Raw genomic sequence first — 20650 nt, 5'->3', positions numbered from 1 at the left:
CCTATAGACGAAACTAATCGCCAATGTGCATGTCCAAGTTGTTCTATCTACTATAATTGAGACACAAAGGATACAATAATATCACCAACTTTTCTTTTGGAGTGGCTCAACAACATAAAGAGGCAATGCTGTTCTTTCCAATTATCAAATTATCTTCTCTTAAATAGTAAAATTTTATTCCGCCTAAACGGAAAAAATTGAAGGATCTTAGGCGTCAACAACCCTTGGCTGGCGAGTGGGTATAAAAAATTGAAGGATCACGGGTTTGAGACATGGTGAATTGGTGACATTGCCTTATAATTATGACAAATTTACCTAGAATTAGTGTACAGAATAGTTCGATATGGGGTAATTGGAACTTGCAATGAAGGCATGAATAGGAAAAAAGAAAAATTTTGATCAATCCTATTCTTATTCTCAATTGGAAAATGATACCTACTATTTTATAAGCAAAATATCACAACAAAGATTTAACAAGAGTCAAAAGATTATAATAACAGTGAAGTATATACTAGGATTGTGCTCTATGACCCTTTGAAAAGCTTCACCCACATATTGTATGAGACTTAAACTTCCCAATCGCCTTTCACCTTTGATGTAATATTGAGCAAGATGTTCATTCCAATATCGCTTCTTCGATTGTATTCATTGATATACAAAAATCACATATAAATCCATTGGACGAACAACCATCATCGCTTCTCGAACTATAATAATCATCAGCATGTCTAGGACAATAAGGCTTATTACATAGATTGCATTTAGGCATCTGAAGCCAGCAATTCAAACACAACACATCCATACAAACTGTCTCCTCCATTTCTTCATCTTGTTCATTCATACACCCACCGCACCCTTCACACCTCGAAATGCAAACACTGCATCCTCTACACTCTGTTAACACTATGTCTCGTTTCGTTCTACATCTCTCTCTTGGACAATCGAAAACCAACTTGACATCATCGCACCTTGGGCATATTTCCACGTCGATCGGAATACTGGTTTTGTCGTTGTCGTCATTTTCGTTCTTGAATTGTGAAAAATGGTATCTTTGTTGGTGAAAGAACTTGTAATTTTGATAATGAAGGTTGTTCGGGTTTATATTTAAGTATGAATAGAGAAGTTCTAGATGTTCTTTGGTTATGTTATAGATGCCATTCAATTTTAGGTATTTCAAATTGTTGTTACCCACAGTTTGATCAGTTAGGGTTTTCACCAATCTTACAATGCCATCAGATGTTAATCCAGTGCATCCTGGTACATAGAGCTGCAATGAGAGAAGAATGAAACTATGATGTTGGAGTACACAAAACCCATAACATGTTGATTTGAGGTAAATAAGAAACCACAATAGGATCATCAAATCATCATTTTTTCTTCATAATGAACTCCAAAAATTGGGTTTTGTAAAAGAAACTTTTAATGTTCTCTTACAAAGAACGAGCCTATAACCCAACTAAACTATAGCCTAAAGCCCAACATTTAATGTTTTTTTTCGAAACGTTTATGAACTCCAAAACTTGGTTTTTGCAAAAGAAACTTTTTAATGTTTTTTATCGAAACGTTTTAATGCAATGTTGCCACTTTCATAAGCAAACCTGAGATTTCTCTTGCCCTATCACTAGTGATAAGTCTAATTATGTAAACCCTACTGAAAATTGAGAGGGCAAAACGGTAAAAATGAGTTTTTTGCTATACCAAATGAAACAAATTCTTACCAATCTTATCTTATCTCCAATATCACCACAAGCATTTATTTAAAAAAAAAACTAAATCAAGAAAGGAAGAAGGAAATTGATATCTCCCTAATCCAATTAAGCAAGAAAACAAGATATTGATAGATTAAATTGTATACCTTAGTTATATGAGGATTGTTCTCTATCACCCTTTGAAGCCCATAATCTGTAATACCCACACAATTTATCATACTTAAACTTCTCAATCTCCCATTTGCTTTCGAAGTGATCTTAAATAAGATATCATCTTTAACTCGAAAATTCAGAGGCCGGTCGAAAAGAATATCAAGCCAAAGTAATGAATCGTCGTTAATTACTTCTCTTATTGATCTACAAACTTCACTCATCGAAAGAAGCTCAAACAAGTTTAAGTAAGCTAGAGATAAGAATAAGGCTTCATGTGGTTGCTGTGGTTCCATGGTTTTTAAATTCCTAATATTAGTTATGACTAGAACAATATAGGAAATTCATGGTATATATAGACTACTAGAGATACATCTCCAATAGAGTTTAATTTGTTTCACCCACTTGTAAAGTGAGTGTATGTAACGACACAAACTCTTGTCAATAAGCTCATTCTCCTCATACGAAGGCGTGGTCCACATTATACTAAGGACGGTTAAGATGAAGGCGTGGTCCACATTATACTAAGGACGGTTAAGATTTTCTACTCTGCTCTCAGCGTTCTAAGTAGGTAAGCATTGTCGCTCACACTCACCGAGAAGGTCAGCCGACCCCTGCCCTGACGGTTGACGTGGTCGGCCAAGATGGGTGAACCATCTGAGAGAGATAAAATGCTTGGTCCATCCTGGCCAACCACGTCAGTTGTCGGCCAACTTTTTCGGACCAAGCATTATGACTGGTTTTAATCACTTGGCCTACAAGAACCAGAGCAAATGATATGCACAAGACCAACTTGACCTTTAAGAAGTTCTTACTGGATTGTTTGGAACCATCAATATATGGATCTCTAGAATCCTGTGTAAACTCTGTAACGGTGTCTTCCGTTTTCCAAGTTATTCAAACAGCTCCCATATATTCTCCGAAATGGTTTTGGCAAAGTTTGGCCTGTGAACCCAACTGAACTCAGACAAGGTGGTAAAGCGAAGTTCAATTTTGGCTCAAGAAGAAACAGAGATCTAACATCAGTACCCGATTATAAACCCTAAAGAACAAAAGAACAATTGAGAAATGATATTTTGTGCAATGTTCATAATGTTACATTCTCAAGTTGACTTCCATATTATCGTGACATAAACACAAGAATTCAGTACATAATTTCAAATCACATCATTAGTAGGTTTTGTTAAAGGCTCAACAGCGGTCCTAAAAAGTAGAATATAAACCTTGTCGATGGAGAAGTACAAGAAACCTCCTACAGAATGTGTGACATATGAACCGAAGCTTGTTCCGACAATGCAGTGCCATGCTGGACCGTAAGATGAGTCAAATTCCTGCCAGAAAACGAGAGAGAAAATAACATCAAAATGAGGCCACTTAACGTTCATATTTCCGAGAAGGCGAATGAATCTGCAGTTCAAAAAAAGGAGGGATATGTATATGTGATCCAAAATAGGGATCACTCGAGCCCAAAAAACAAAAGAGAATTATAATCCAAGACATATCCAAAGGACTTTGTTTCACTAAGGTCAAGGTATCAGAAACAATGGTCCCAAGTTGTCTGAGCAGAAGGAACAATAGTGAGAAAATGACAACTAAGGTTCCTCTACTAACAAAAATTATAAAATATGGAGGATGGGATTAAAACGGTCCTAATAGGCGAGTAAGAGTACTGAAAGAATAGTATCGGCCTCAAAGTTAATTCGAGTTCGTTCGTCTCTGATCCTTGGAGATGAAGAAGTAAACATACTCAAAAACCTAAAATTTAGTATACAGAACCCACTTGTGGAAAAACGTAGGTTGATCACGAAACTGAAAGAGTAGCAAACGGATGACTGAATAATTTCCTAGTGTAAATAGTTTGAGCTAAAAAATCTGAAAGCCGAAATCTAATAAACATTTGAAGATGTCAATTAGCAGTCATACTTGTCAACGTTATTTTGAATTAATCCACTAGCTTACAATCTTCACAAAAGCTAAGGTAAACTCGGTATGTAAATAACAAAAGAAAAAAGCCAGACTACAGCTTAAAGGGTGGTCACTAGTTTTACATCGTCAAGACTGACTAATATCTTGTCTTAGCATTTGTGGAACAGTTTATGAAAATCGTGGTCAGAGTCGTCAGACAGATCTAAAGGAGCATTGAAAGCTGTTGTAGATTCTTAATCAAGTTATATACTCCTCAAAGAACCCTTACAACCCATAACTCCCTTGATTTTATAGGTTAGTTTACATACACAAATTGCATCTTATGGCCTCTTTATCGGAAAAAAAGAAGTTACACAAGAACCGAGTTAAAACGGTGTGGGAATAGTTCCACAAGGGAAAGGGTTACTCTAATAACCAAGAATATAAGATTTAGGTCCTCTCTACTCATAGCCAATTGGTTTGGAGTTGGATCACCACAAACATATCATGGTTTTAGAGCTAGGCCTACACGTGATAGGCATAATGATCCATGCTACCCAACAAAAAGAATAAAGATATGAGTTGGGCTTAAACAGTGCCCACTAGGGGACATATGCGAATAATCTCACTCCCATATGAGAAAAGGGTTCTCTAGTAACCAAGAATACATCTAGGTCTTCTCCACTTATTGCCAGTTGGTTTTTAGTTGGATGAGCACAAACTCATCATATGATGCTGCGACATAGGGCATGCCAACGTATTCAAACAACAGGCCAAAGTAGAAACTTTAAAATGAAATGGTAACCCACTTAAGAATTAAGACCTCATATTCATGCACATAGGGAGCATCAAACTCAGTCTACTAGAAACCACACATGCATATGCTTCGTAATTTAAATCTTGGGATTAAAAAATTCAAATAACATCATTGCTCTTGGTACCAATTTCGTCTATAAACCTAATTTCAACAAAGTAGTCAACAACGATTTAGGGCTCAATTTGACCAAAATGCAGCACTTTATCAAAGCATATTAAGTGAGTCTAGACCCCTAAACCACAGCCCTACCTTCTTTTCTAAAGTGGCCTTAATTCCACTTAATTTTTGAGTAAGTTGGACCTTTTTCTATGTCTAGGACTCACATTGGATTATTTCCCAAAAAACCCATCTTTCCTAATTAACTTGTTCCTCAAATGCAAAGAACCCATTAACCATTCTTATAGTTCCAATTGTTAGATTGGAAAAGATCTACTACAAAATTAGATCTGGGTATCAATTTTTTCAACCAAAAATGGGGTTTGTTTGTCAAAATGAGAATACTTTATAAGAGTTAAAATGGGTAATTGTTCTTGAAATAAACAAAATAAAATTGTTGATTCAGAAAGACAGTTAGAAACTTCAACTAGAAACCCTTTCCTAAACTGACAAAGAATTTTAATCAAGAGTTAGAGAGAGAGAAGAAAAGGGTAAGTGAGATAGTTAGTACCTTTTTAAGGGCAAGAGCAACACGTTTGCTATCAAGTTTTTTGTTGGGCATGGAATCAAGAGAGTCTCTAGCACAACGGAAAGCTTGGTTTTGAAGGGGAAGAGGCATATCAGAAGCTCTAACTCTGATATTGAGTAGTTCATGATGTTCATGTTGTTCTATAGCTTTCTTCTTCTGAATAAGACTGTTCAAATATCTACTTCTTCTCTCTAACTCTTCCTCTGCTCCCGCCATTAATCTCTTCTCAAGTATGGGTAGTACTACTTCTGTTCATCTTCTTTCTCTCACTTCTCTTGAAACAAACAAGTATAGAGAGAGAAAGAGAGAGAATCCAATACCCAAAAATCTTGTAGAGAGAGAGAGAGAGAGACTTTTGCGTGTAATTTTGTGTGTGTTTGCGTGTACACAAGGACTCACTCCATCGAAACTGAGAAAGACTGGAAGGGGGTGGGGGATGTTTTCTGGTCAGACAGAACAAATTACAAATCTGCTGTCACAGTCAAAGCTACTGTAGATTTATTGACCAATTAGTTCTGACAATCACCTGCCACATCACATTCACATGATCCAGTAATATTTCTGATCTAATGGTATATGACTATACGCCAAAATTTATTCAAAAATTTCATGCTCATTTCTCTTGGGAGTATGGTGTGAGAAATGGATCCAAGGTGCAAAACTAAATCAGAACACATTATAATACTTACACTTCGAGTGGAACATTTCGACCATCGACTGCATGAGACCGGCCGTCTCTCTCTCTCTCTCTCCAACTGGTTCAACTAAAGGCTCGTCTCAGTTAACCTAATGAAACACCAAGGTGTATCATCAAGGTTATAATCTCGAGCGGGGAAAATAATTTATTAAGAGCCAACTCCTAATTAATAGTAAACGTTCCACTCCAAAATTGATTTCCACATATTTTCATACATAAATCTTCACATAATTGATATTTTAAATCTGAGCATATGTTACTGTACATTTTTTACAGGACACTGACAAATAAGGAACTCAAAAAAAAAATCAACAAAAAAAAAGGAACTTAAAAATCAAAGAATTACAACCACCAATGAACTATAATCAACTTTTGAACAAAAACTAATATGGGAAACCCTAAAAGATCAAATGAATGAAATGAACAAATACAAAAAGGATTTCAACCTTCAAGTGTAAATTTAACAGGTAGAGGAGACTCTTTCATTCCTGCGTGGAGAGCCTTCAATATGGTAACGAACTTTAGTAGCGTCTCCTCAGACGACCATTTCAATTTCCATACCTGAGAAGAGCCTGTTGTTGCTTCTGTTTTCTTCTTCCTTGATTTCTTCGCATGCTTCTCTTTTTTGTTGCTAGGATCCATAACCGAAGAGTAAAATTTGTTGGGCACTATACAATCCAGTGTTAACATCACAGACCGAGTTTCCCTGGATTCAATAACCTGAGAAATGGAGCTTAAAGTTTATATCATGCTAATTTCCTTTAATAACCAAATAACAGTAATAATAACATCGATTCAGGTTCCAATCGACAAGCACTCAGGTGGTGTTGGTGTTTCTTTTTTCTCATTGTCTGAATCTGAATCGTCTGACTCAAATGGACCCAAAAGATATTCAAAATAGCCACCCAGTCAGATATTTCAAGTCAGACAAAAACAAACACTCCGAAATCTGATTTCAGTCAATTTAGAGCTCGAGTAAAATTTCAGATCTGAATTGGAAAAAGAACAAACATTACGTCGATTTGGTTTTGATGCTCGCGTCATGGAGTTAGTGGGCATAGGATTTCTATTGAAAAGCCCTATTAGTTGAATCGTACAAAGAAATTCCCAGGGAGAGAGTGCACATTAAAGAATAGAACCTAGAAATTACTTTGTGTAGAAAGTAAAACAGTAAAACGGACAGAAATTTACACTCACCACCTCTGATATGTTGCTAATGCAGCAGCATGAGTCCAGTGAGAAATAAGGGGATGCTGATTTATCATCTATTGCAACTGAGCTTAATTGTTTGAGGTCTTCAATACAAACAAACACATAACCTTCAACTACGAACAGGGATCTCGAAAGCCATGATTCCTCTGTCAAATTATAAATTCAAAGTTTGGTATTAATAACTACGGTAAAATATATCAGTGACCCAGATCCATATATTATACAACCACGAACTGCTGATGCTCATGCGTTGTTGGTCACTTGGTCTCGCTTTTGAAGTTTGAAGTTGAACATAAGGGGAAATGTTCTACCACATTATGGTGAAGAATGCCACAAAGAGTTGATGTGTAAGGCCTCATGTAGCTCAATGTGTGTCAACTACTAATATAGATGTGTAAAGTAACTTAAAAGCAGCACTCACCTTCACTATTGCTATGCCAGAACAACAACATTGAGTACATAAATATGCTCACTTTTAAACCTCCATATATATGTTTCTCAAACGATTCGACTTGGACTTGCTCCAAACTGCAATTTCAAAATTTCAAGGCTTCAGACTCGTCGTATGAAATGAGTCCCCAAAGTACATTGAGATGGTGAATATCAAAGTGTCATCGGAGTCACAGGGGTTATGAGGCTAGAGAGATTACCTCTTTAGTGGACATTCAGTACCAGTTGATCTACAATCAGAGATTTGCAATAATGCTAGTAATTCCCTTGATTTATCAACACTCCTTGTTATGAAAAGATATGTTACATCTGTCCCAGTACGCATCCTAAATAACAGAAATATGAGCAAAAGGGGTTGACCGGTATAAGTGAAGCTGAAAACAGGGACCTCATACTAACCTCAAAAATTGTAGTCCTATACCGATTACAACTTCTTTAATATCACATAGCCTGTGGCACCCAATAACTTTTGAGCTAATCACTGCCAAGATAAACCAATATACACTGCCAAGTTACTAAACAAGTTAAAAATTCAGATGATGATTCTGATAGGATAACTCTGAGCAAGAAAGTAATAAAATATGCACCTAGTGCGACAAGTAAAATGAATACCTGTTCCATCAGAAGTCGCATCAAATAGTAGCATATACAGCTTGTTTTCACTGCTAAGCAGTATGACTACTTCACTGTACACATAACAGGAGAGAAGCATCAGATAATTGCGATTAACAATTTCGAGTTGTAAACTAAAGGCTCACAAGCTACACAAACAAGACTCATAGCTGATAAACCTGGAAAGCAAAAAAATTCATGAATATAACCTTTTAAAAGCTTCAGTTTCCTAAAACTATTCCGCTACTACCAACTACCAGACGGTGCTAATATAGTAAGAATTCCACTCTTGACATTAACAATATCTGGGAAACAAATATTAATTGAACATAAGCAGCTCAAAGATGGGTTACTACCAAAAAGATAGCCTTCATAAAGGCTCCATTCATTTTGTACACTATGAAAAGATTATCGCTTGGTTTAACTGAAACCTACACTATTTACACTGGAAACAACATTACATTTACCTCTCTCTATATCTGGATTCTTCCACAAATATACTATCACAAAGCATGTAGCTTAAACAAGTCTCTGAAGCTTCAGAATCCGCAATATTTGAGTTGAAATAATTCTTTATGGATTCATTAGTCAAAAGATTATAAGTGCTGATCTTGGACAGTATACCTGGTCCACATTCCAAGTTTGCTGAACTCAAGTCTGAAATGCCATTTTGTTTTTGAGATTGCACTCTCCTGTTTTCTGCGCTATACTCATCTAATAGTGGAACAACCCTTCTTTTTGACTTTCGCCTCACTCTCTTCTTCTCCAAACATTCTTTCTCCTCACTCTCATCAGTATCCATGCCGTCAACAGTAGCATTGGCAAACGTGTCATTAGTGCGACTTTGTTGAGTATGGTCCGGTTCTAAATATTCTAGAATTGTGGAGGCTTGTACCTCCGAAGAATTATAGAAGAACTTTCTATTTATTTTGTGAAAGGCGCCACGTCTTCTTTCCCAGTAATCATCACCAGAACGCGCTTCGGGATGATCATCTACAATCCTATTCAATGATTCCTCGTTCAATAAAAGACCAGCTTCAAGTAAAGATGCGTCAGATTCACACATATCATCAACACTACAACTGGTATCACTGTCAGATGATGCAAATGAGCGAGACTCTGCTGAAAGCTGCATAAATTCTTCTTCTAAGTTGTGGCGGCGACGCAAGATGTTTTCTTGGTAATGTGGTGGTGATACAGAGTGAGAAGAGAATGAGTGAGACTCCAGTATCTCATCAATGGCTGCTAACGGTGTACTGCAAACTTTTAGACCTCTACCATCATTGCCCTGGGAAGTCAAAGTTTCAGGAAGAATGGAATACTTTTCTGATGGGAGATGAGCCTGCAATTTTCCCTCCTCTGAATCTAGTTCTCCGAAGTTCGGTGGAGCTTCTGAACCAATCTCCATATTTGGAGTCTTCACCCCTTCACTGGTAGAACGGAAGTACTTACGGGTACCAGGGCCACTCAATATATATGCAGGCATGGTGTCAGATTCTATAGCATTTGGTGTGCTCTCTCCTGAAGCTTGTATAGAGTCAGGGACATACGTTGAGCCTTCCCCGACATGTTTGTAGTATGCCTTGTTCGGCGCATAATTTTCTTTACCAGGACTACTCAACCCTGTAAAGCTGTGGCTGTCAATATCCTCAGAATCCATCCACTCCTTGAACTCGCGGAGCCAAAGAACAGATCTCTCTTTCTTCATGAATTCTACTTTATTCATCAGCCCAACAATTTCTGCTTCACCATCGGAAATGATGTTCTCTTCCCTACTTTGGTTCTCACTGTCACATGAGATCTCTTGTTCAGCAGCCTCTGAAACAAGTCTCCTTTTCTCCTCATCCGCGATAGAAGCGAGCCGAGATATCTTCTTCTGACATAAAAAGCAAAACAAGTTTCAGAGATGATTATGCTGGTACAAATACATTCAATGAAGGTAACTAGCACAAAGTTTAAAAAAAATTTAATGCGCGGAGAGGTGGTATTTTTCAAACTGGAGCGTGGTATCTTTGTATATCCCTATTACTTGCAAAATACCTTTTCTTAGGAAAAAAAAGAACTTGTACAGAAGACTTGGGGCACATGCTTTTTTGATTGTCAATTTCTTGTGATTTAAAATTATTAAGCAAAGTGGCAAACTATGTCTATCTGTTGTTTACTTCTCCATGAATGGTATGTAGTTTTTCTACTTCTCTAGTTAATTTACTTGCCTTATCAAAGGAAGCAGCTTCAAGTCAAGCCTAGAGACATTTTTGAAACATTGACGAGAGAGAGCTAGATAAATTACTATAATAAGCATAAATATTAATATTACATGAGAATTTAAACATAGTAATTTGATTATTATGATAGACTTGTTTAAAAGTCACAAACCCTTTTTGTGTTGCAGGTGCCCTTCCCATGAGCATCAGGTTTAGCAGGAGAATAAAATCCAAACCCAGCAGGTCTACTCAACCTGCTCGCAATAATAATCTGCCTTTCCCAAGCTTCTCTCGTGCTAATTCCCTTGCCATCTAGTTTTAACTACGTCAGACATGCAACAGACACATAACATGTTAAATCAGTAAACATACTCAAAGCTAGAGCAGTTACTATATTATGCTCGAACACAATCAAATGAATTGATGTAAACATGAATGACCTATACACAGAGATAGAGGAAATATATAGGTGGGAAGAAGCGACACTCAATTGCAAAGAGAAGTGTAACTTACTTTTTCTACGTTAGAAAACAAGCTAAATACTTGAGCTCGATACCATCGTGCACAACAAATCGGATTTCCTTCCAACCATAAATTTTGAAGTGATGTAATGCTTGCTAGAATCTCCAACTCGGAATAAGAGGAAATGATATTGTACGAAAGGTCAAGCCCTTCAACTGACTTCAAATTCTCGATCCCGCGTAAAGTTGTTAGAGCATTGTTCCTCAAAACAAGTTTAACGATTGAGCATGCAACCTGCAAAACAAGCCCTCGTTATCGCTCAGCGCTAATGATAATATTAGGTGTTATGATGCGTGAAGCAACTTCGTGGTGCAAAAAAAATTTATGTTCATGAAGTTATTTCACTCATGTCATAGTGGTCCATCTTGAAACAGAAATCCCCGGTTCCAAACTCACACAGTTGGGACTGGGTCAAATTGAGTAACCTTCGCCCTAAAAGGCTAAAACACCATGGGTCAAACTAGAGGCTCAAATAAAACTGAAGTATCAAAAAGACTTGCCCAAACCTCCATGATAATTTAAGCCCATGAACTATGGAAAGACCTCTGAAAGACTAAAACACTACTATTGAAGTATATATTCTTCCTGATCTTCGAAGATTAGTCACTTTGTTAGACACTTGTACCTAGCAACTCTTCCAAGATTTGGTTCCTAATTAATGAACTCAAAAAACAAAACCAGAGAAAACGTTTATTTGCATAGTTATGTCATGTTGATTTAGAGAACCTTGCAATCTTGAAGAAAATTGAAATGGTAGTATAACTCATGTGTTTAACCAAAACCGGCCACCGGAAACGCAGATAGACAGTAAGTTCTGAACCTGCCTATCTTGTGATTTCCGAAATTATTTATTGTGAATCTTTCATATCCTAAATCCTAATACCGATACATTCTACATATACCAATTGAAAGGACGAAGCAAATTTTATACATTTTAAAGGACAAAACATTATGTAGGTTCAACAATAGACTCCTAATTGATAATACCAAACTATTTAAATGAACCTGTTTGATAGCTTGAAAAAAAAACTGGACGCAAAGAAGATATAAACAAGAAGAATATGTCAGGATAAAACAAGTTCAGTTTGTATCATATAAAGTTCACAAAAATGGGTTACTTTTAGATCATATTCTGAGGTTTTTGAACTAAAATTTTCCTATAACGCTATGCGTCATTCACCTATTCTGAGAAATTAAATCAGAACAAACATAAGCAATCAAAAGTCCAGGCACCCTTACCTCTGTAAATGAACCAATTGTCCGCAGGTGATTAAAGCCGAGATCTAAATGTCTGAGCTTATGACATTTATGTAGGTTATCCACTTTCGCAAATTTGTTTCGACTTAAGTCGAGGGTTTCTACAGCAGGGAGCAGTTGCAAAGACTCGTCCATAAGAACCAGGCCATTACAAGCACAAGAAACGAACGATAATCTATTCCACACTGGAGAGTCCTTTATATCCAAAATTCTACTAGCAAAGACATGTCGAAGGGCATCCTGAACAGTGGAAACCATGTTACATGAATATAACACCGTAAGTTTAAAGTAAATTAACATGGTAGTATGGTACAGGATTGGTTATTTAACATGGTATTAGAGCAGAAGACTGGAGAAGGTCATCAGTCATGTATCAAAACTAGCAATAATCGAAATGGAATGTAGATGTGATGATTGCCACTCACTAATGAGTCAAGTGTTTGATGAAAGGTCGTGCCTGTTACTGAAAGACGGGTTTTTCTAGCATCTACCCTCTAGTCATGAAATATTTTCCACTTTTGGAAAGTAATCGTTCAAATCACATAATTGATTGTTACTATCAAGAAAAAAAACTTAATCGTCTATCCAATTGTACCGATTCAAATATTTTTCGTTACAGGGAAAGAACTTCTGACATAACATCTGCCCCTAGCTCTTAGGGGTCATTAGGAAAACCCCTCAAATAGTTACGGTGACATTTATCTTTAACAGTATCAATCTTTTATAGTAATTGGAATTGAAATTTGATTAATTGTTCTTGTCTTTGTTATAAGAAAAAAAAGTAACTGATTCTTAGCACATAAATTCGAAACAGAAACAAGCAATAGAAAATCGCAACTAAACAAACTTACAGTAGAATTGTGGCAAATAATCTTCTCCAAAGTGTGACGCAACTCCAATAGACCTTTTGCAGCTGAAGTTGAAAGATCACATCCACGAAGTTCCAAAACCCTAAGTCGTCCAAAAGGCAACAACGACAATGGTGTCGGATCTCTCACAGACGGTGGCAATACCGAAACAACTTTTAGAGACGTCAATAGGCGGAGAATTCGTCGGAGTTGTTCAAGTGCACGGTGATCTCCAAGGTCGGAGACATAAGCTCGTAAATAATCAACCGGAGCTCCGGCTAAAAGACCTTCAAGTTCTTGAAGAGCTTCAATTCGTGATTGTACATAGTGAAGTCCAACTGGATTTAACTTCAAAACTATTGTTCCTTCAAGCAACGGACCTGCTTGTCTATCTACAAATTTAACCAGGAAATCAAGGTATCGATCTCCTGTTACGATTGCCATATTCCGGCAATAATTTTAGGTCAGAATTAGGAATTTCTTTGGAATTGATTTTCAAAAACAAAAGTAAGAATGAATAAACGTTTAATTGTTGATCGTATATAGAATTGATCAGAACATTTAACAAGGAATTCCATTCGCGAAACAATTTCTTATCGAATTTGAAGATGAAAAAACAGAGAGAAATAGAGAGAGACTCAAATTAGGGTTTCGGAGAAGTTAGAGAGAGAGAGAGAGAGAGAACATCGGAGGAAATGAATTGGAGTGGGAAAAGGGGGAAACCGCCATAGGTGGCCGTTCGGGGAAGATAGTTATGTTTGATTATGTCCAGTCTGGCTTTGCGTAATTAATCACCCGATCTAATCATTGATTAACTCTTCTTAATTTTGTTTGAAATTTATGATATTGACAAAAAAGAAAAGAAATTTTGAAAAATTGGAGGACAAAACACAATGACAGCAAGACTGGACCAAATGACCAACACATCTGGCTGACACCTGGACCTACATGCAGATGTGTTAGTCATATAATTGGAGCATCTCTAAAAACATTTAAAACGAAAAATTTGATCCTCTTATGTGTTTAAATGACTTGGACATTATATTAGTGGTTAGTGTATCATTCTCTCTTATTTGGGATTATTTTCGCTCACCTCCTCGCATCTAACATATTTTTTCTTTTTTCTGGTGACGTGGTTTTTATATCTCCTATGTGTGGGCCTAACTCTGATTGTGTTTGTGATCATCTAGCTCAAAACCAATTGACAGTGAGCGGAGATAACTTAGACATTATATTGTTGGTTAGTATAATTGTATTGGAGATGGTCTACGAGATATGAATTATTGATATCTGAGCCTCAACTAGATTCGTTTAAGTCCTACCTATTTTTCTATTTTATATAACTATAAAATAATTAAGCTTCGCATTTAGAAGGGATCTAGTCATTGACTGTTAGATTTTGATGAAAAAATATATATAAATAATTCTCAAGACGAAAATGCAAATAATAGTAAATTCTCAAACACCTTCAATCGGACAGGTTGCACGGTATTTATAGGTGAAAACAATAAACTATTCAAATTTTTCTTTAGTTTATTAGTTCAAGGGAGATATGAAGTTTAAGTATTGAAAATCCTTTTAGACTTTTAATGAGCAAAAGAATCTCGTTTTAAATGATATTGGTTAGATTAATGGTAAACTCTTGGACCATAATTGGACTTACTCTAGACATAAATGTGCAATTGAAATCAGTCATTTTAATTGGTAACTAGATTTACCTCTTCATCTTTCAACAAAAAAAAAAACAGTAATTTACCTTTCATCTTCTTATCAATTCTCAATACCTTTTCTCTTTGTTATAGTCCAACCCTTTTCGTCCTCAAAGAGAGTATAAAATCTTTTTTTTTTGCCTTTCAATCTATATAACATTCTTTTACTACACATAATCCAAAATCTGTCACGATTGGGTTCATCATAAATTAAATCATTTACTTTATTTTTAGCTTCAAAATTGTTCATCAAGGTAGGATTGTTCAAAGACAAACCACGAGCGTCAAGACAAATTGAAAATAATGAAAGATAGAGATTAGATATTTAAAACGTGTATGAGATATACTTTCTTAAAGCATTATTTGTCCCCCTTTCTGGGTTAAGATAATAAGATTACTAGAAAAATTGTTTTCGAGGATATTACAAGTCTTTCGGAAATCGACACCAAGTAACTTGTGAAGATCCACATTTGAAATTTAAGAATAAATTGTAATTGACAAAGTAATCTCATCTGTAAACGGCAAAAAGAAAATATAAATCTATAATTGCCTCAAAAGGTCTAATAAATTCTAATTTTCAAATGCATCTTTTACAAAAGAAATGATCATCAAAATCTGATTTTATGACGCTTATATAGAAAACAAAAGACATCTTATGGTCCATCACCGTTTGGTGTAATTGTTGGACAGTCGCTCTTAAACCCATGAGGCCCTGAGATCGAATCTCGGTGGAAGATGTTTATCATTAAGATTTACACCGCTTAATTAAGACAATAAATGAAGTAAAAATAAGATTAAGGTGAGCTTTCAGACCCCCTAGGATGGATTGGGGTCTTTATAAGAGCCAGGATGTCGTAATGATGGCGGAGGGCGGAGTCAGGATTTTAAGTTAGACTGGGTTACTCTAAAATTCTTATAGATTATATTTTTTCTTACGAAATATATCTACTTGTAAACTTTGATTTTGGATCAATTTTACAGTGAAAAAGTGTATGTTTTTCTACCACGATCAACACATATTTTAACTTTTTAGCTCAATTCAAAATGAATATATTGAAACATAAACAAATTAAAGCACACAAGTATAAAGTATGCAAAACTATTATTATCCGTTGCTATTATACTCGGTATTTTCAAAGAAATGGCAATCGTAGTAAATATATGACAAATTACGATAAAACAGGATTGTTACTCTTTTTTCGTTGAGGATCAGGATTTTTACTTGAGAAACTAAATATATAGACAAATTATTAGCGAATTATGGACTTTAGTCTGCAAAATTAAGAGTTTAGGACATAGTGTTTCCCACACTTCTCCCTGCTGACGGATGACGTGTCCCGGTGTCACGGCCTTTTTGTCCCGTTAGGTCGACCCGGCATATTATGCTCAAAGACACGGGTCGATAGTGCGGAATATCAAATCCTAACGTACCGTGCGGCGCTATGTATTCCCTCCTAACACATAGCCAGCCTTCCCGAACATATTCGGAGCATCTCGACTATCAAGTCATCTTGGTTCCCGACCAATAATGCGGCATGACACCAACGCGTCCCAACCTACGAGCATAGCTCGAGCCGTCCCGTATAACGCTTCCTTGAGTCATAGACTCTCGCCCACTATAAAGGATACCAACATATGTGCGGAGCACACCAAGCCGCATATGCGGATCTTGCCATCCAGTCTCAAGCATCCGGCACCTTATATCTCGGCTTACCATCCGGACATTGGGCATAGGAGCATCCATCTCTAATAAGCTACCTCATGCCCAACATAGCACATCAAGGCTTGACCCCTTGAATAGCTCAATCCTCCTTATGGAATATGCTAGCACGACGCACGCCTCGCCATGGCATGAGAACATGCAACACCTTTTCCAAAGGAACCCGCAGTAACCTATCTCCAGGTACTGTCCCGAGCCATTTCCTATGACAAGGGAACCCGTGCAATATGCTTCTCTCGCATACGCTAGGCCGGCCTCATGGGTTGCGCCACGAGGATGCTCACTTTCGTGCATACCATGCTAAGGATGGGCGAGCTCCCATCCACGAGGTCTTGACATATGCTGGATGCATATGAGGAAGGGAGACCACCGCCTCCTAAGATGCAAACTTCTTGTTTTGCCTATTTCCACAAGGAAACATCAATCCTTTTAACCAGGCATACTCTCGTCCAAATGACCCTTCGTATCCTTGACAAAGTCTTGAATGCCACGGATGTCCCCGTGCATGGCCTAAGGAAGCTTGCTTGGCACTCTTGCCCTATCTCGACCTCGTATTCGGCCCTACGGCCTATATGCTCGTACGTGCTCCTAGCACTCGTCACGTCATATGCATGCTCAACAATATGCACGTGACATACTCCCCCACTTGTAATGTCGACGTCCTCGTCGACTAAGTTTGGAGTACTTCAATCTTCTGCCTCCACTCCGATGCTACCACTGCACCTTCATGCCTTCGGCAGACCGCACCTCCGTGCGAACTCAACTACGCAGTCTCGTCGCGCAGGTTCCCCCTCCGGGTTAACTCAATCTTCCTTGCAGCCTCCGCCGCTCCTCGAACTCAGGTACCTCACCTCCTCGGCTTCACCTCGAGTTAGCATCTCGACGCCACTGCGTCTTGCCATGTGCCTGCAATGTTGCCATCGCAAAGCAACTCGTCTTCAATGTCACTCCCCTCTGGATCAGACCCAACGTACCCATGTACTCCACGTTCTGACTCCTTGGTTTGCTTGTTCATTGAGACCCTCGTTTCGACCACTGTCCCCAACATCAAGTGCACTCTAGTACCTACGTATCCACTACTTGTACCCTTGAGTGTATGTCACTTGAACTCTTCGCAATGTCGCCCCTCTCTCGATGACCCTTGCCTCGATTGTGCCTCTGCACCTGCACCTCTGTGCAACTCAAACAAGCCTCTGCTTGTGCGCCTCCGCGCTTGCGCCACTTGCGCTCGGCATCATCCGTGCCATCCCTTCCTCGGGAAATTGTCGTGTTGCCTTCGATGTCCACTAAACGAGCACGGTAACTTCTCTCCGCGAGAATTACATGGTACCAAACCATCCACCATTGGCATACTCTTGAGAACGTCCTCCTGACTACATCCAGACACACACTTGCCATTTAATCATTGGCGATGCTCCTTAACCCGAGCATCTTGGTAGGCTCGTGTCCCTCTTGAACACATCCGAACGTACCACCGCATAAGTTCCAACACATCTCATGCAGCACCATACGGCTTACAACTCAATTGCAAACTCGACGTTGTCATATGTCTCTGACGATCTGAACTTGGTTCCAACTATCACCAGAACTGGACGATGCTTAATGTCACCACGACACACCATCCTGAAATCCCAAACGTGAGCTGATCTCTTCTTAGTCACCACGTACTCATTGCACACTGTAGGCTTGAACTCGGTTCCAACTTACCTCCAATGCATAACTCAAACATGGGCCGATCTACTTCAGATACAACGACCCTCATATTACTTGACGGCTTGAACTCGGTTCCAACTACCATCAGTACTTCACTTGGTCTCGTGAATCTGTCTCCATAGACTTCACACCAATATGTCCATAAGCTTCAATGTTGGTTTCGGCTTATAGCACTCATGCGACATACCACACACAAACGTGCTAGCATATCCATGTCTCATCTCAAGTGAGTCCATTCTCTTTGGAACTCAAATGCACTTATACCACATAAGCACAACTTGATCTAGCACCAACTTGCCCAACGATGTACTCTGTCCATCTATCTTACTCTTGACCTCTGTCTTCTGTAAGAAGCTTGAACTCACAACATCACAAGTCACTCGATGCTACCTTCGGCTTAAGCATAAGAGAGTATCCTTCAACACCTTGTTGCCATACCCTGCTCTAACGCTCAAGTATCACTCGGATCAACATAGCTCCACTCTTGGATGTCAATCCAACAAGCTTACTCAGACTAGCTTACCACAAGCTCTCAGCCTGACTCTACTTGCCATCTTGGTACACTTCATACCAATCATGTTGTCCACCTCAAAGGACTCTAACATATGATGTACCCAATGCGCACCAAATCGTATTGAGCATTACTGCACTAAGCTCGCACGCGACTCACCGTGCCATTCTCGGTTCATCCCATCTCTGCACTTGTCCTTACCTCTAAAGGACTCAAGTATATATGGTACCTTCTTGCGCACCAAGTCACACTGAACTCTTACAGCTTGCACATGACTTCTTGTGCCAATACGGTTCCATCTCATATCTCGCATATGTCCTTCATCTCAAAGGAACATAGACCCAAGTATAGCTACCACCGTAGCATCCGTGCACACGGCCTATTCCTTCCATCGGAACTCTCGTCGTCTTATGCACCATGCATCCCTCGACAAAGGTCCCATCCTGTATCACAGCTTCAGAGACCCTATCACCTTGAATGCATCTCACTCTGAAAGCCATCTCTTGGAATCATGCTCTCAACGCTGCTCTTCAAACACACTCCAGTATACCACATACCATAGTGGGAGAATCACTAAGCTCTTCGTCACACTCTTCGAGCATAGATACCAACTCTTAAACCTGCCCTCCAGGCTCTAGAAGTATGCTTCCAAACATACCACATGTTCTTAGGCATAACTTCGCGCTTGTCTCATCAAGCTTCCAAAACATATCCATTTGCCACTATAACTAGGCTCTTGGAACATATCTCGTAAGCTAACGAGCTCTAAGTCCATCCATCACAAGGACCAGAGCAATATACACGCTTGCCTATCCACTAGGCTATTATACCAATTGTTAAATGGGTATCAGGATGCAATACATCTTCACTCGTGCATCTTCATCCTGCTGCTCAGGCTCTGACATCCATTTCTCATCTAGGATCAGAGCACAATACTCTAGCATGTCACTCGGACTCTGATCACAATTCTCATATGGGATCAGAGCACTAATATATCTCTAGCCTGCACCTCTTCAGGCTCTGATACCAATTGTCACGGCCTTTTTGTCCCGTTAGGTCGACCCGGCATATTATGCTCAAAGACACGGGTCGATAGTGCGGAATATCAAATCCTAACGTACCGTGCGGCGCTATGTATTCCCTCCTAACACATAGCCAGCCTTCCCGAACATATTCGGAGCATCTCGACTATCAAGTCATCTTGGTTCCCGACCAATAATGCGGCATGACACCAACGCGTCCCAACCTACGAGCATAGCTCGAGCCGTCCCGTATAACGCTTCCTTGAGTCATAGACTCTCGCCCACTATAAAGGATACCAACATATGTGCGGAGCACACCAAGCCGCATATGCGGATCTTGCCATCCAGTCTCAAGCATCCGGCACCTTATATCTCGGCTTACCATCCGGACATTGGGCATAGGAGCATCCATCTCTAATAAGCTACCTCATGCCCAACATAGCACATCAAGGCTTGGCCCCTTGAATAGCTCAATCCTCCTTATGGAATATGCTAGCACGACGCACGCCTCGCCATGGCATGAGAACATGCAACACCTTTTCCAAAGGAACCCGCAGTAACCTATCTCCAGGTACTGTCCCGAGCCATTTCCTATGACAAGGGAACCCGTGCAATATGCTTCTCTCGCATACGCTAGGCCGGCCTCATGGGTTGCGCCACGAGGATGCTCACTTTCGTGCATACCATGCTAAGGATGGGCGAGCTCCCATCCACGAGGTCTTGACATATGCTGGATGCATATGAGGAAGGGAGACCACCCCCTCCTAAGGTGCAAACTTCTTGTTTTGCCTATTTCCACAAGGAAACATCAATCCTTTTAACCAGGCATACTCTCGTCCAAATGACCCTTCGTATCCTTGACAAAGTCTTGAATGCCACGGATGTCCCCGTGCATGGCCTAAGGAAG

At 38.9% G+C, this 20650-nt stretch overlaps 3 protein-coding genes across 4 annotated transcripts; all 3 read right to left on the bottom strand.

Moving 5' to 3' along the window:
* Window positions 1–393: 393 nt before the first annotated feature.
* On the bottom strand, window positions 394–2273 carry LOC147563653 (F-box protein SKIP28-like). The gene is made up of 2 exons (XM_086639341.1): window positions 1856–2273; window positions 394–1267 (listed from the first exon to the last, which is right to left on the bottom strand). The coding sequence occupies exons 1-2, from the start codon at window positions 2153–2155 to the stop codon at window positions 617–619; spliced, it is 951 nt and encodes a 316-aa protein (XP_086495467.1). The 5' UTR covers window positions 2156–2273; the 3' UTR covers window positions 394–616.
* Window positions 2274–2920: 647 nt separating this feature from the next.
* LOC147563652 (Dynein light chain type 1 family protein) lies at window positions 2921–5612 on the bottom strand. Its single transcript, XM_086639363.1, has 2 exons — window positions 5249–5612; window positions 2921–3190 (listed from the first exon to the last, which is right to left on the bottom strand). Exons 1-2 carry the CDS (start codon window positions 5480–5482, stop codon window positions 3017–3019), a joined length of 408 nt encoding a protein of 135 aa, XP_086495489.1. The 5' UTR covers window positions 5483–5612; the 3' UTR covers window positions 2921–3016.
* A 543-nt stretch (window positions 5613–6155) lies between these two features.
* Window positions 6156–14353, bottom strand: LOC147563651 (uncharacterized). Of its 2 annotated transcripts, none has more exons than XM_086639301.1 (11): window positions 13072–14353; window positions 12203–12460; window positions 10955–11197; window positions 10614–10763; window positions 8705–10113; window positions 8238–8311; window positions 8025–8106; window positions 7826–7951; window positions 7597–7703; window positions 7161–7321; window positions 6156–6683 (listed from the first exon to the last, which is right to left on the bottom strand). In XM_086639301.1, exons 1-11 carry the CDS (start codon window positions 13510–13512, stop codon window positions 6405–6407), a joined length of 3330 nt encoding a protein of 1109 aa, XP_086495427.1. In that variant the 5' UTR covers window positions 13513–14353; the 3' UTR covers window positions 6156–6404. The 2 variants fall into 2 exon arrangements, with proteins under 2 accessions (XP_086495427.1, XP_086495435.1); XM_086639309.1 differs by having other exon boundaries at window positions 8705–10110; window positions 13072–14052.
* Window positions 14354–20650: the final 6297 nt, after the last annotated feature.

This window comes from Eschscholzia californica, unplaced genomic scaffold (assembly GCF_041429995.1).
Source record: "Eschscholzia californica isolate CP2 unplaced genomic scaffold, dmEscCali1.0.p SCAF_1, whole genome shotgun sequence".
NCBI lineage: Eukaryota > Viridiplantae > Streptophyta > Magnoliopsida > Ranunculales > Papaveraceae > Eschscholzia > Eschscholzia californica.
Note: the sequence above shows the minus strand (reverse complement) of the source record. Positions and strands in the feature narration are given on the sequence as shown.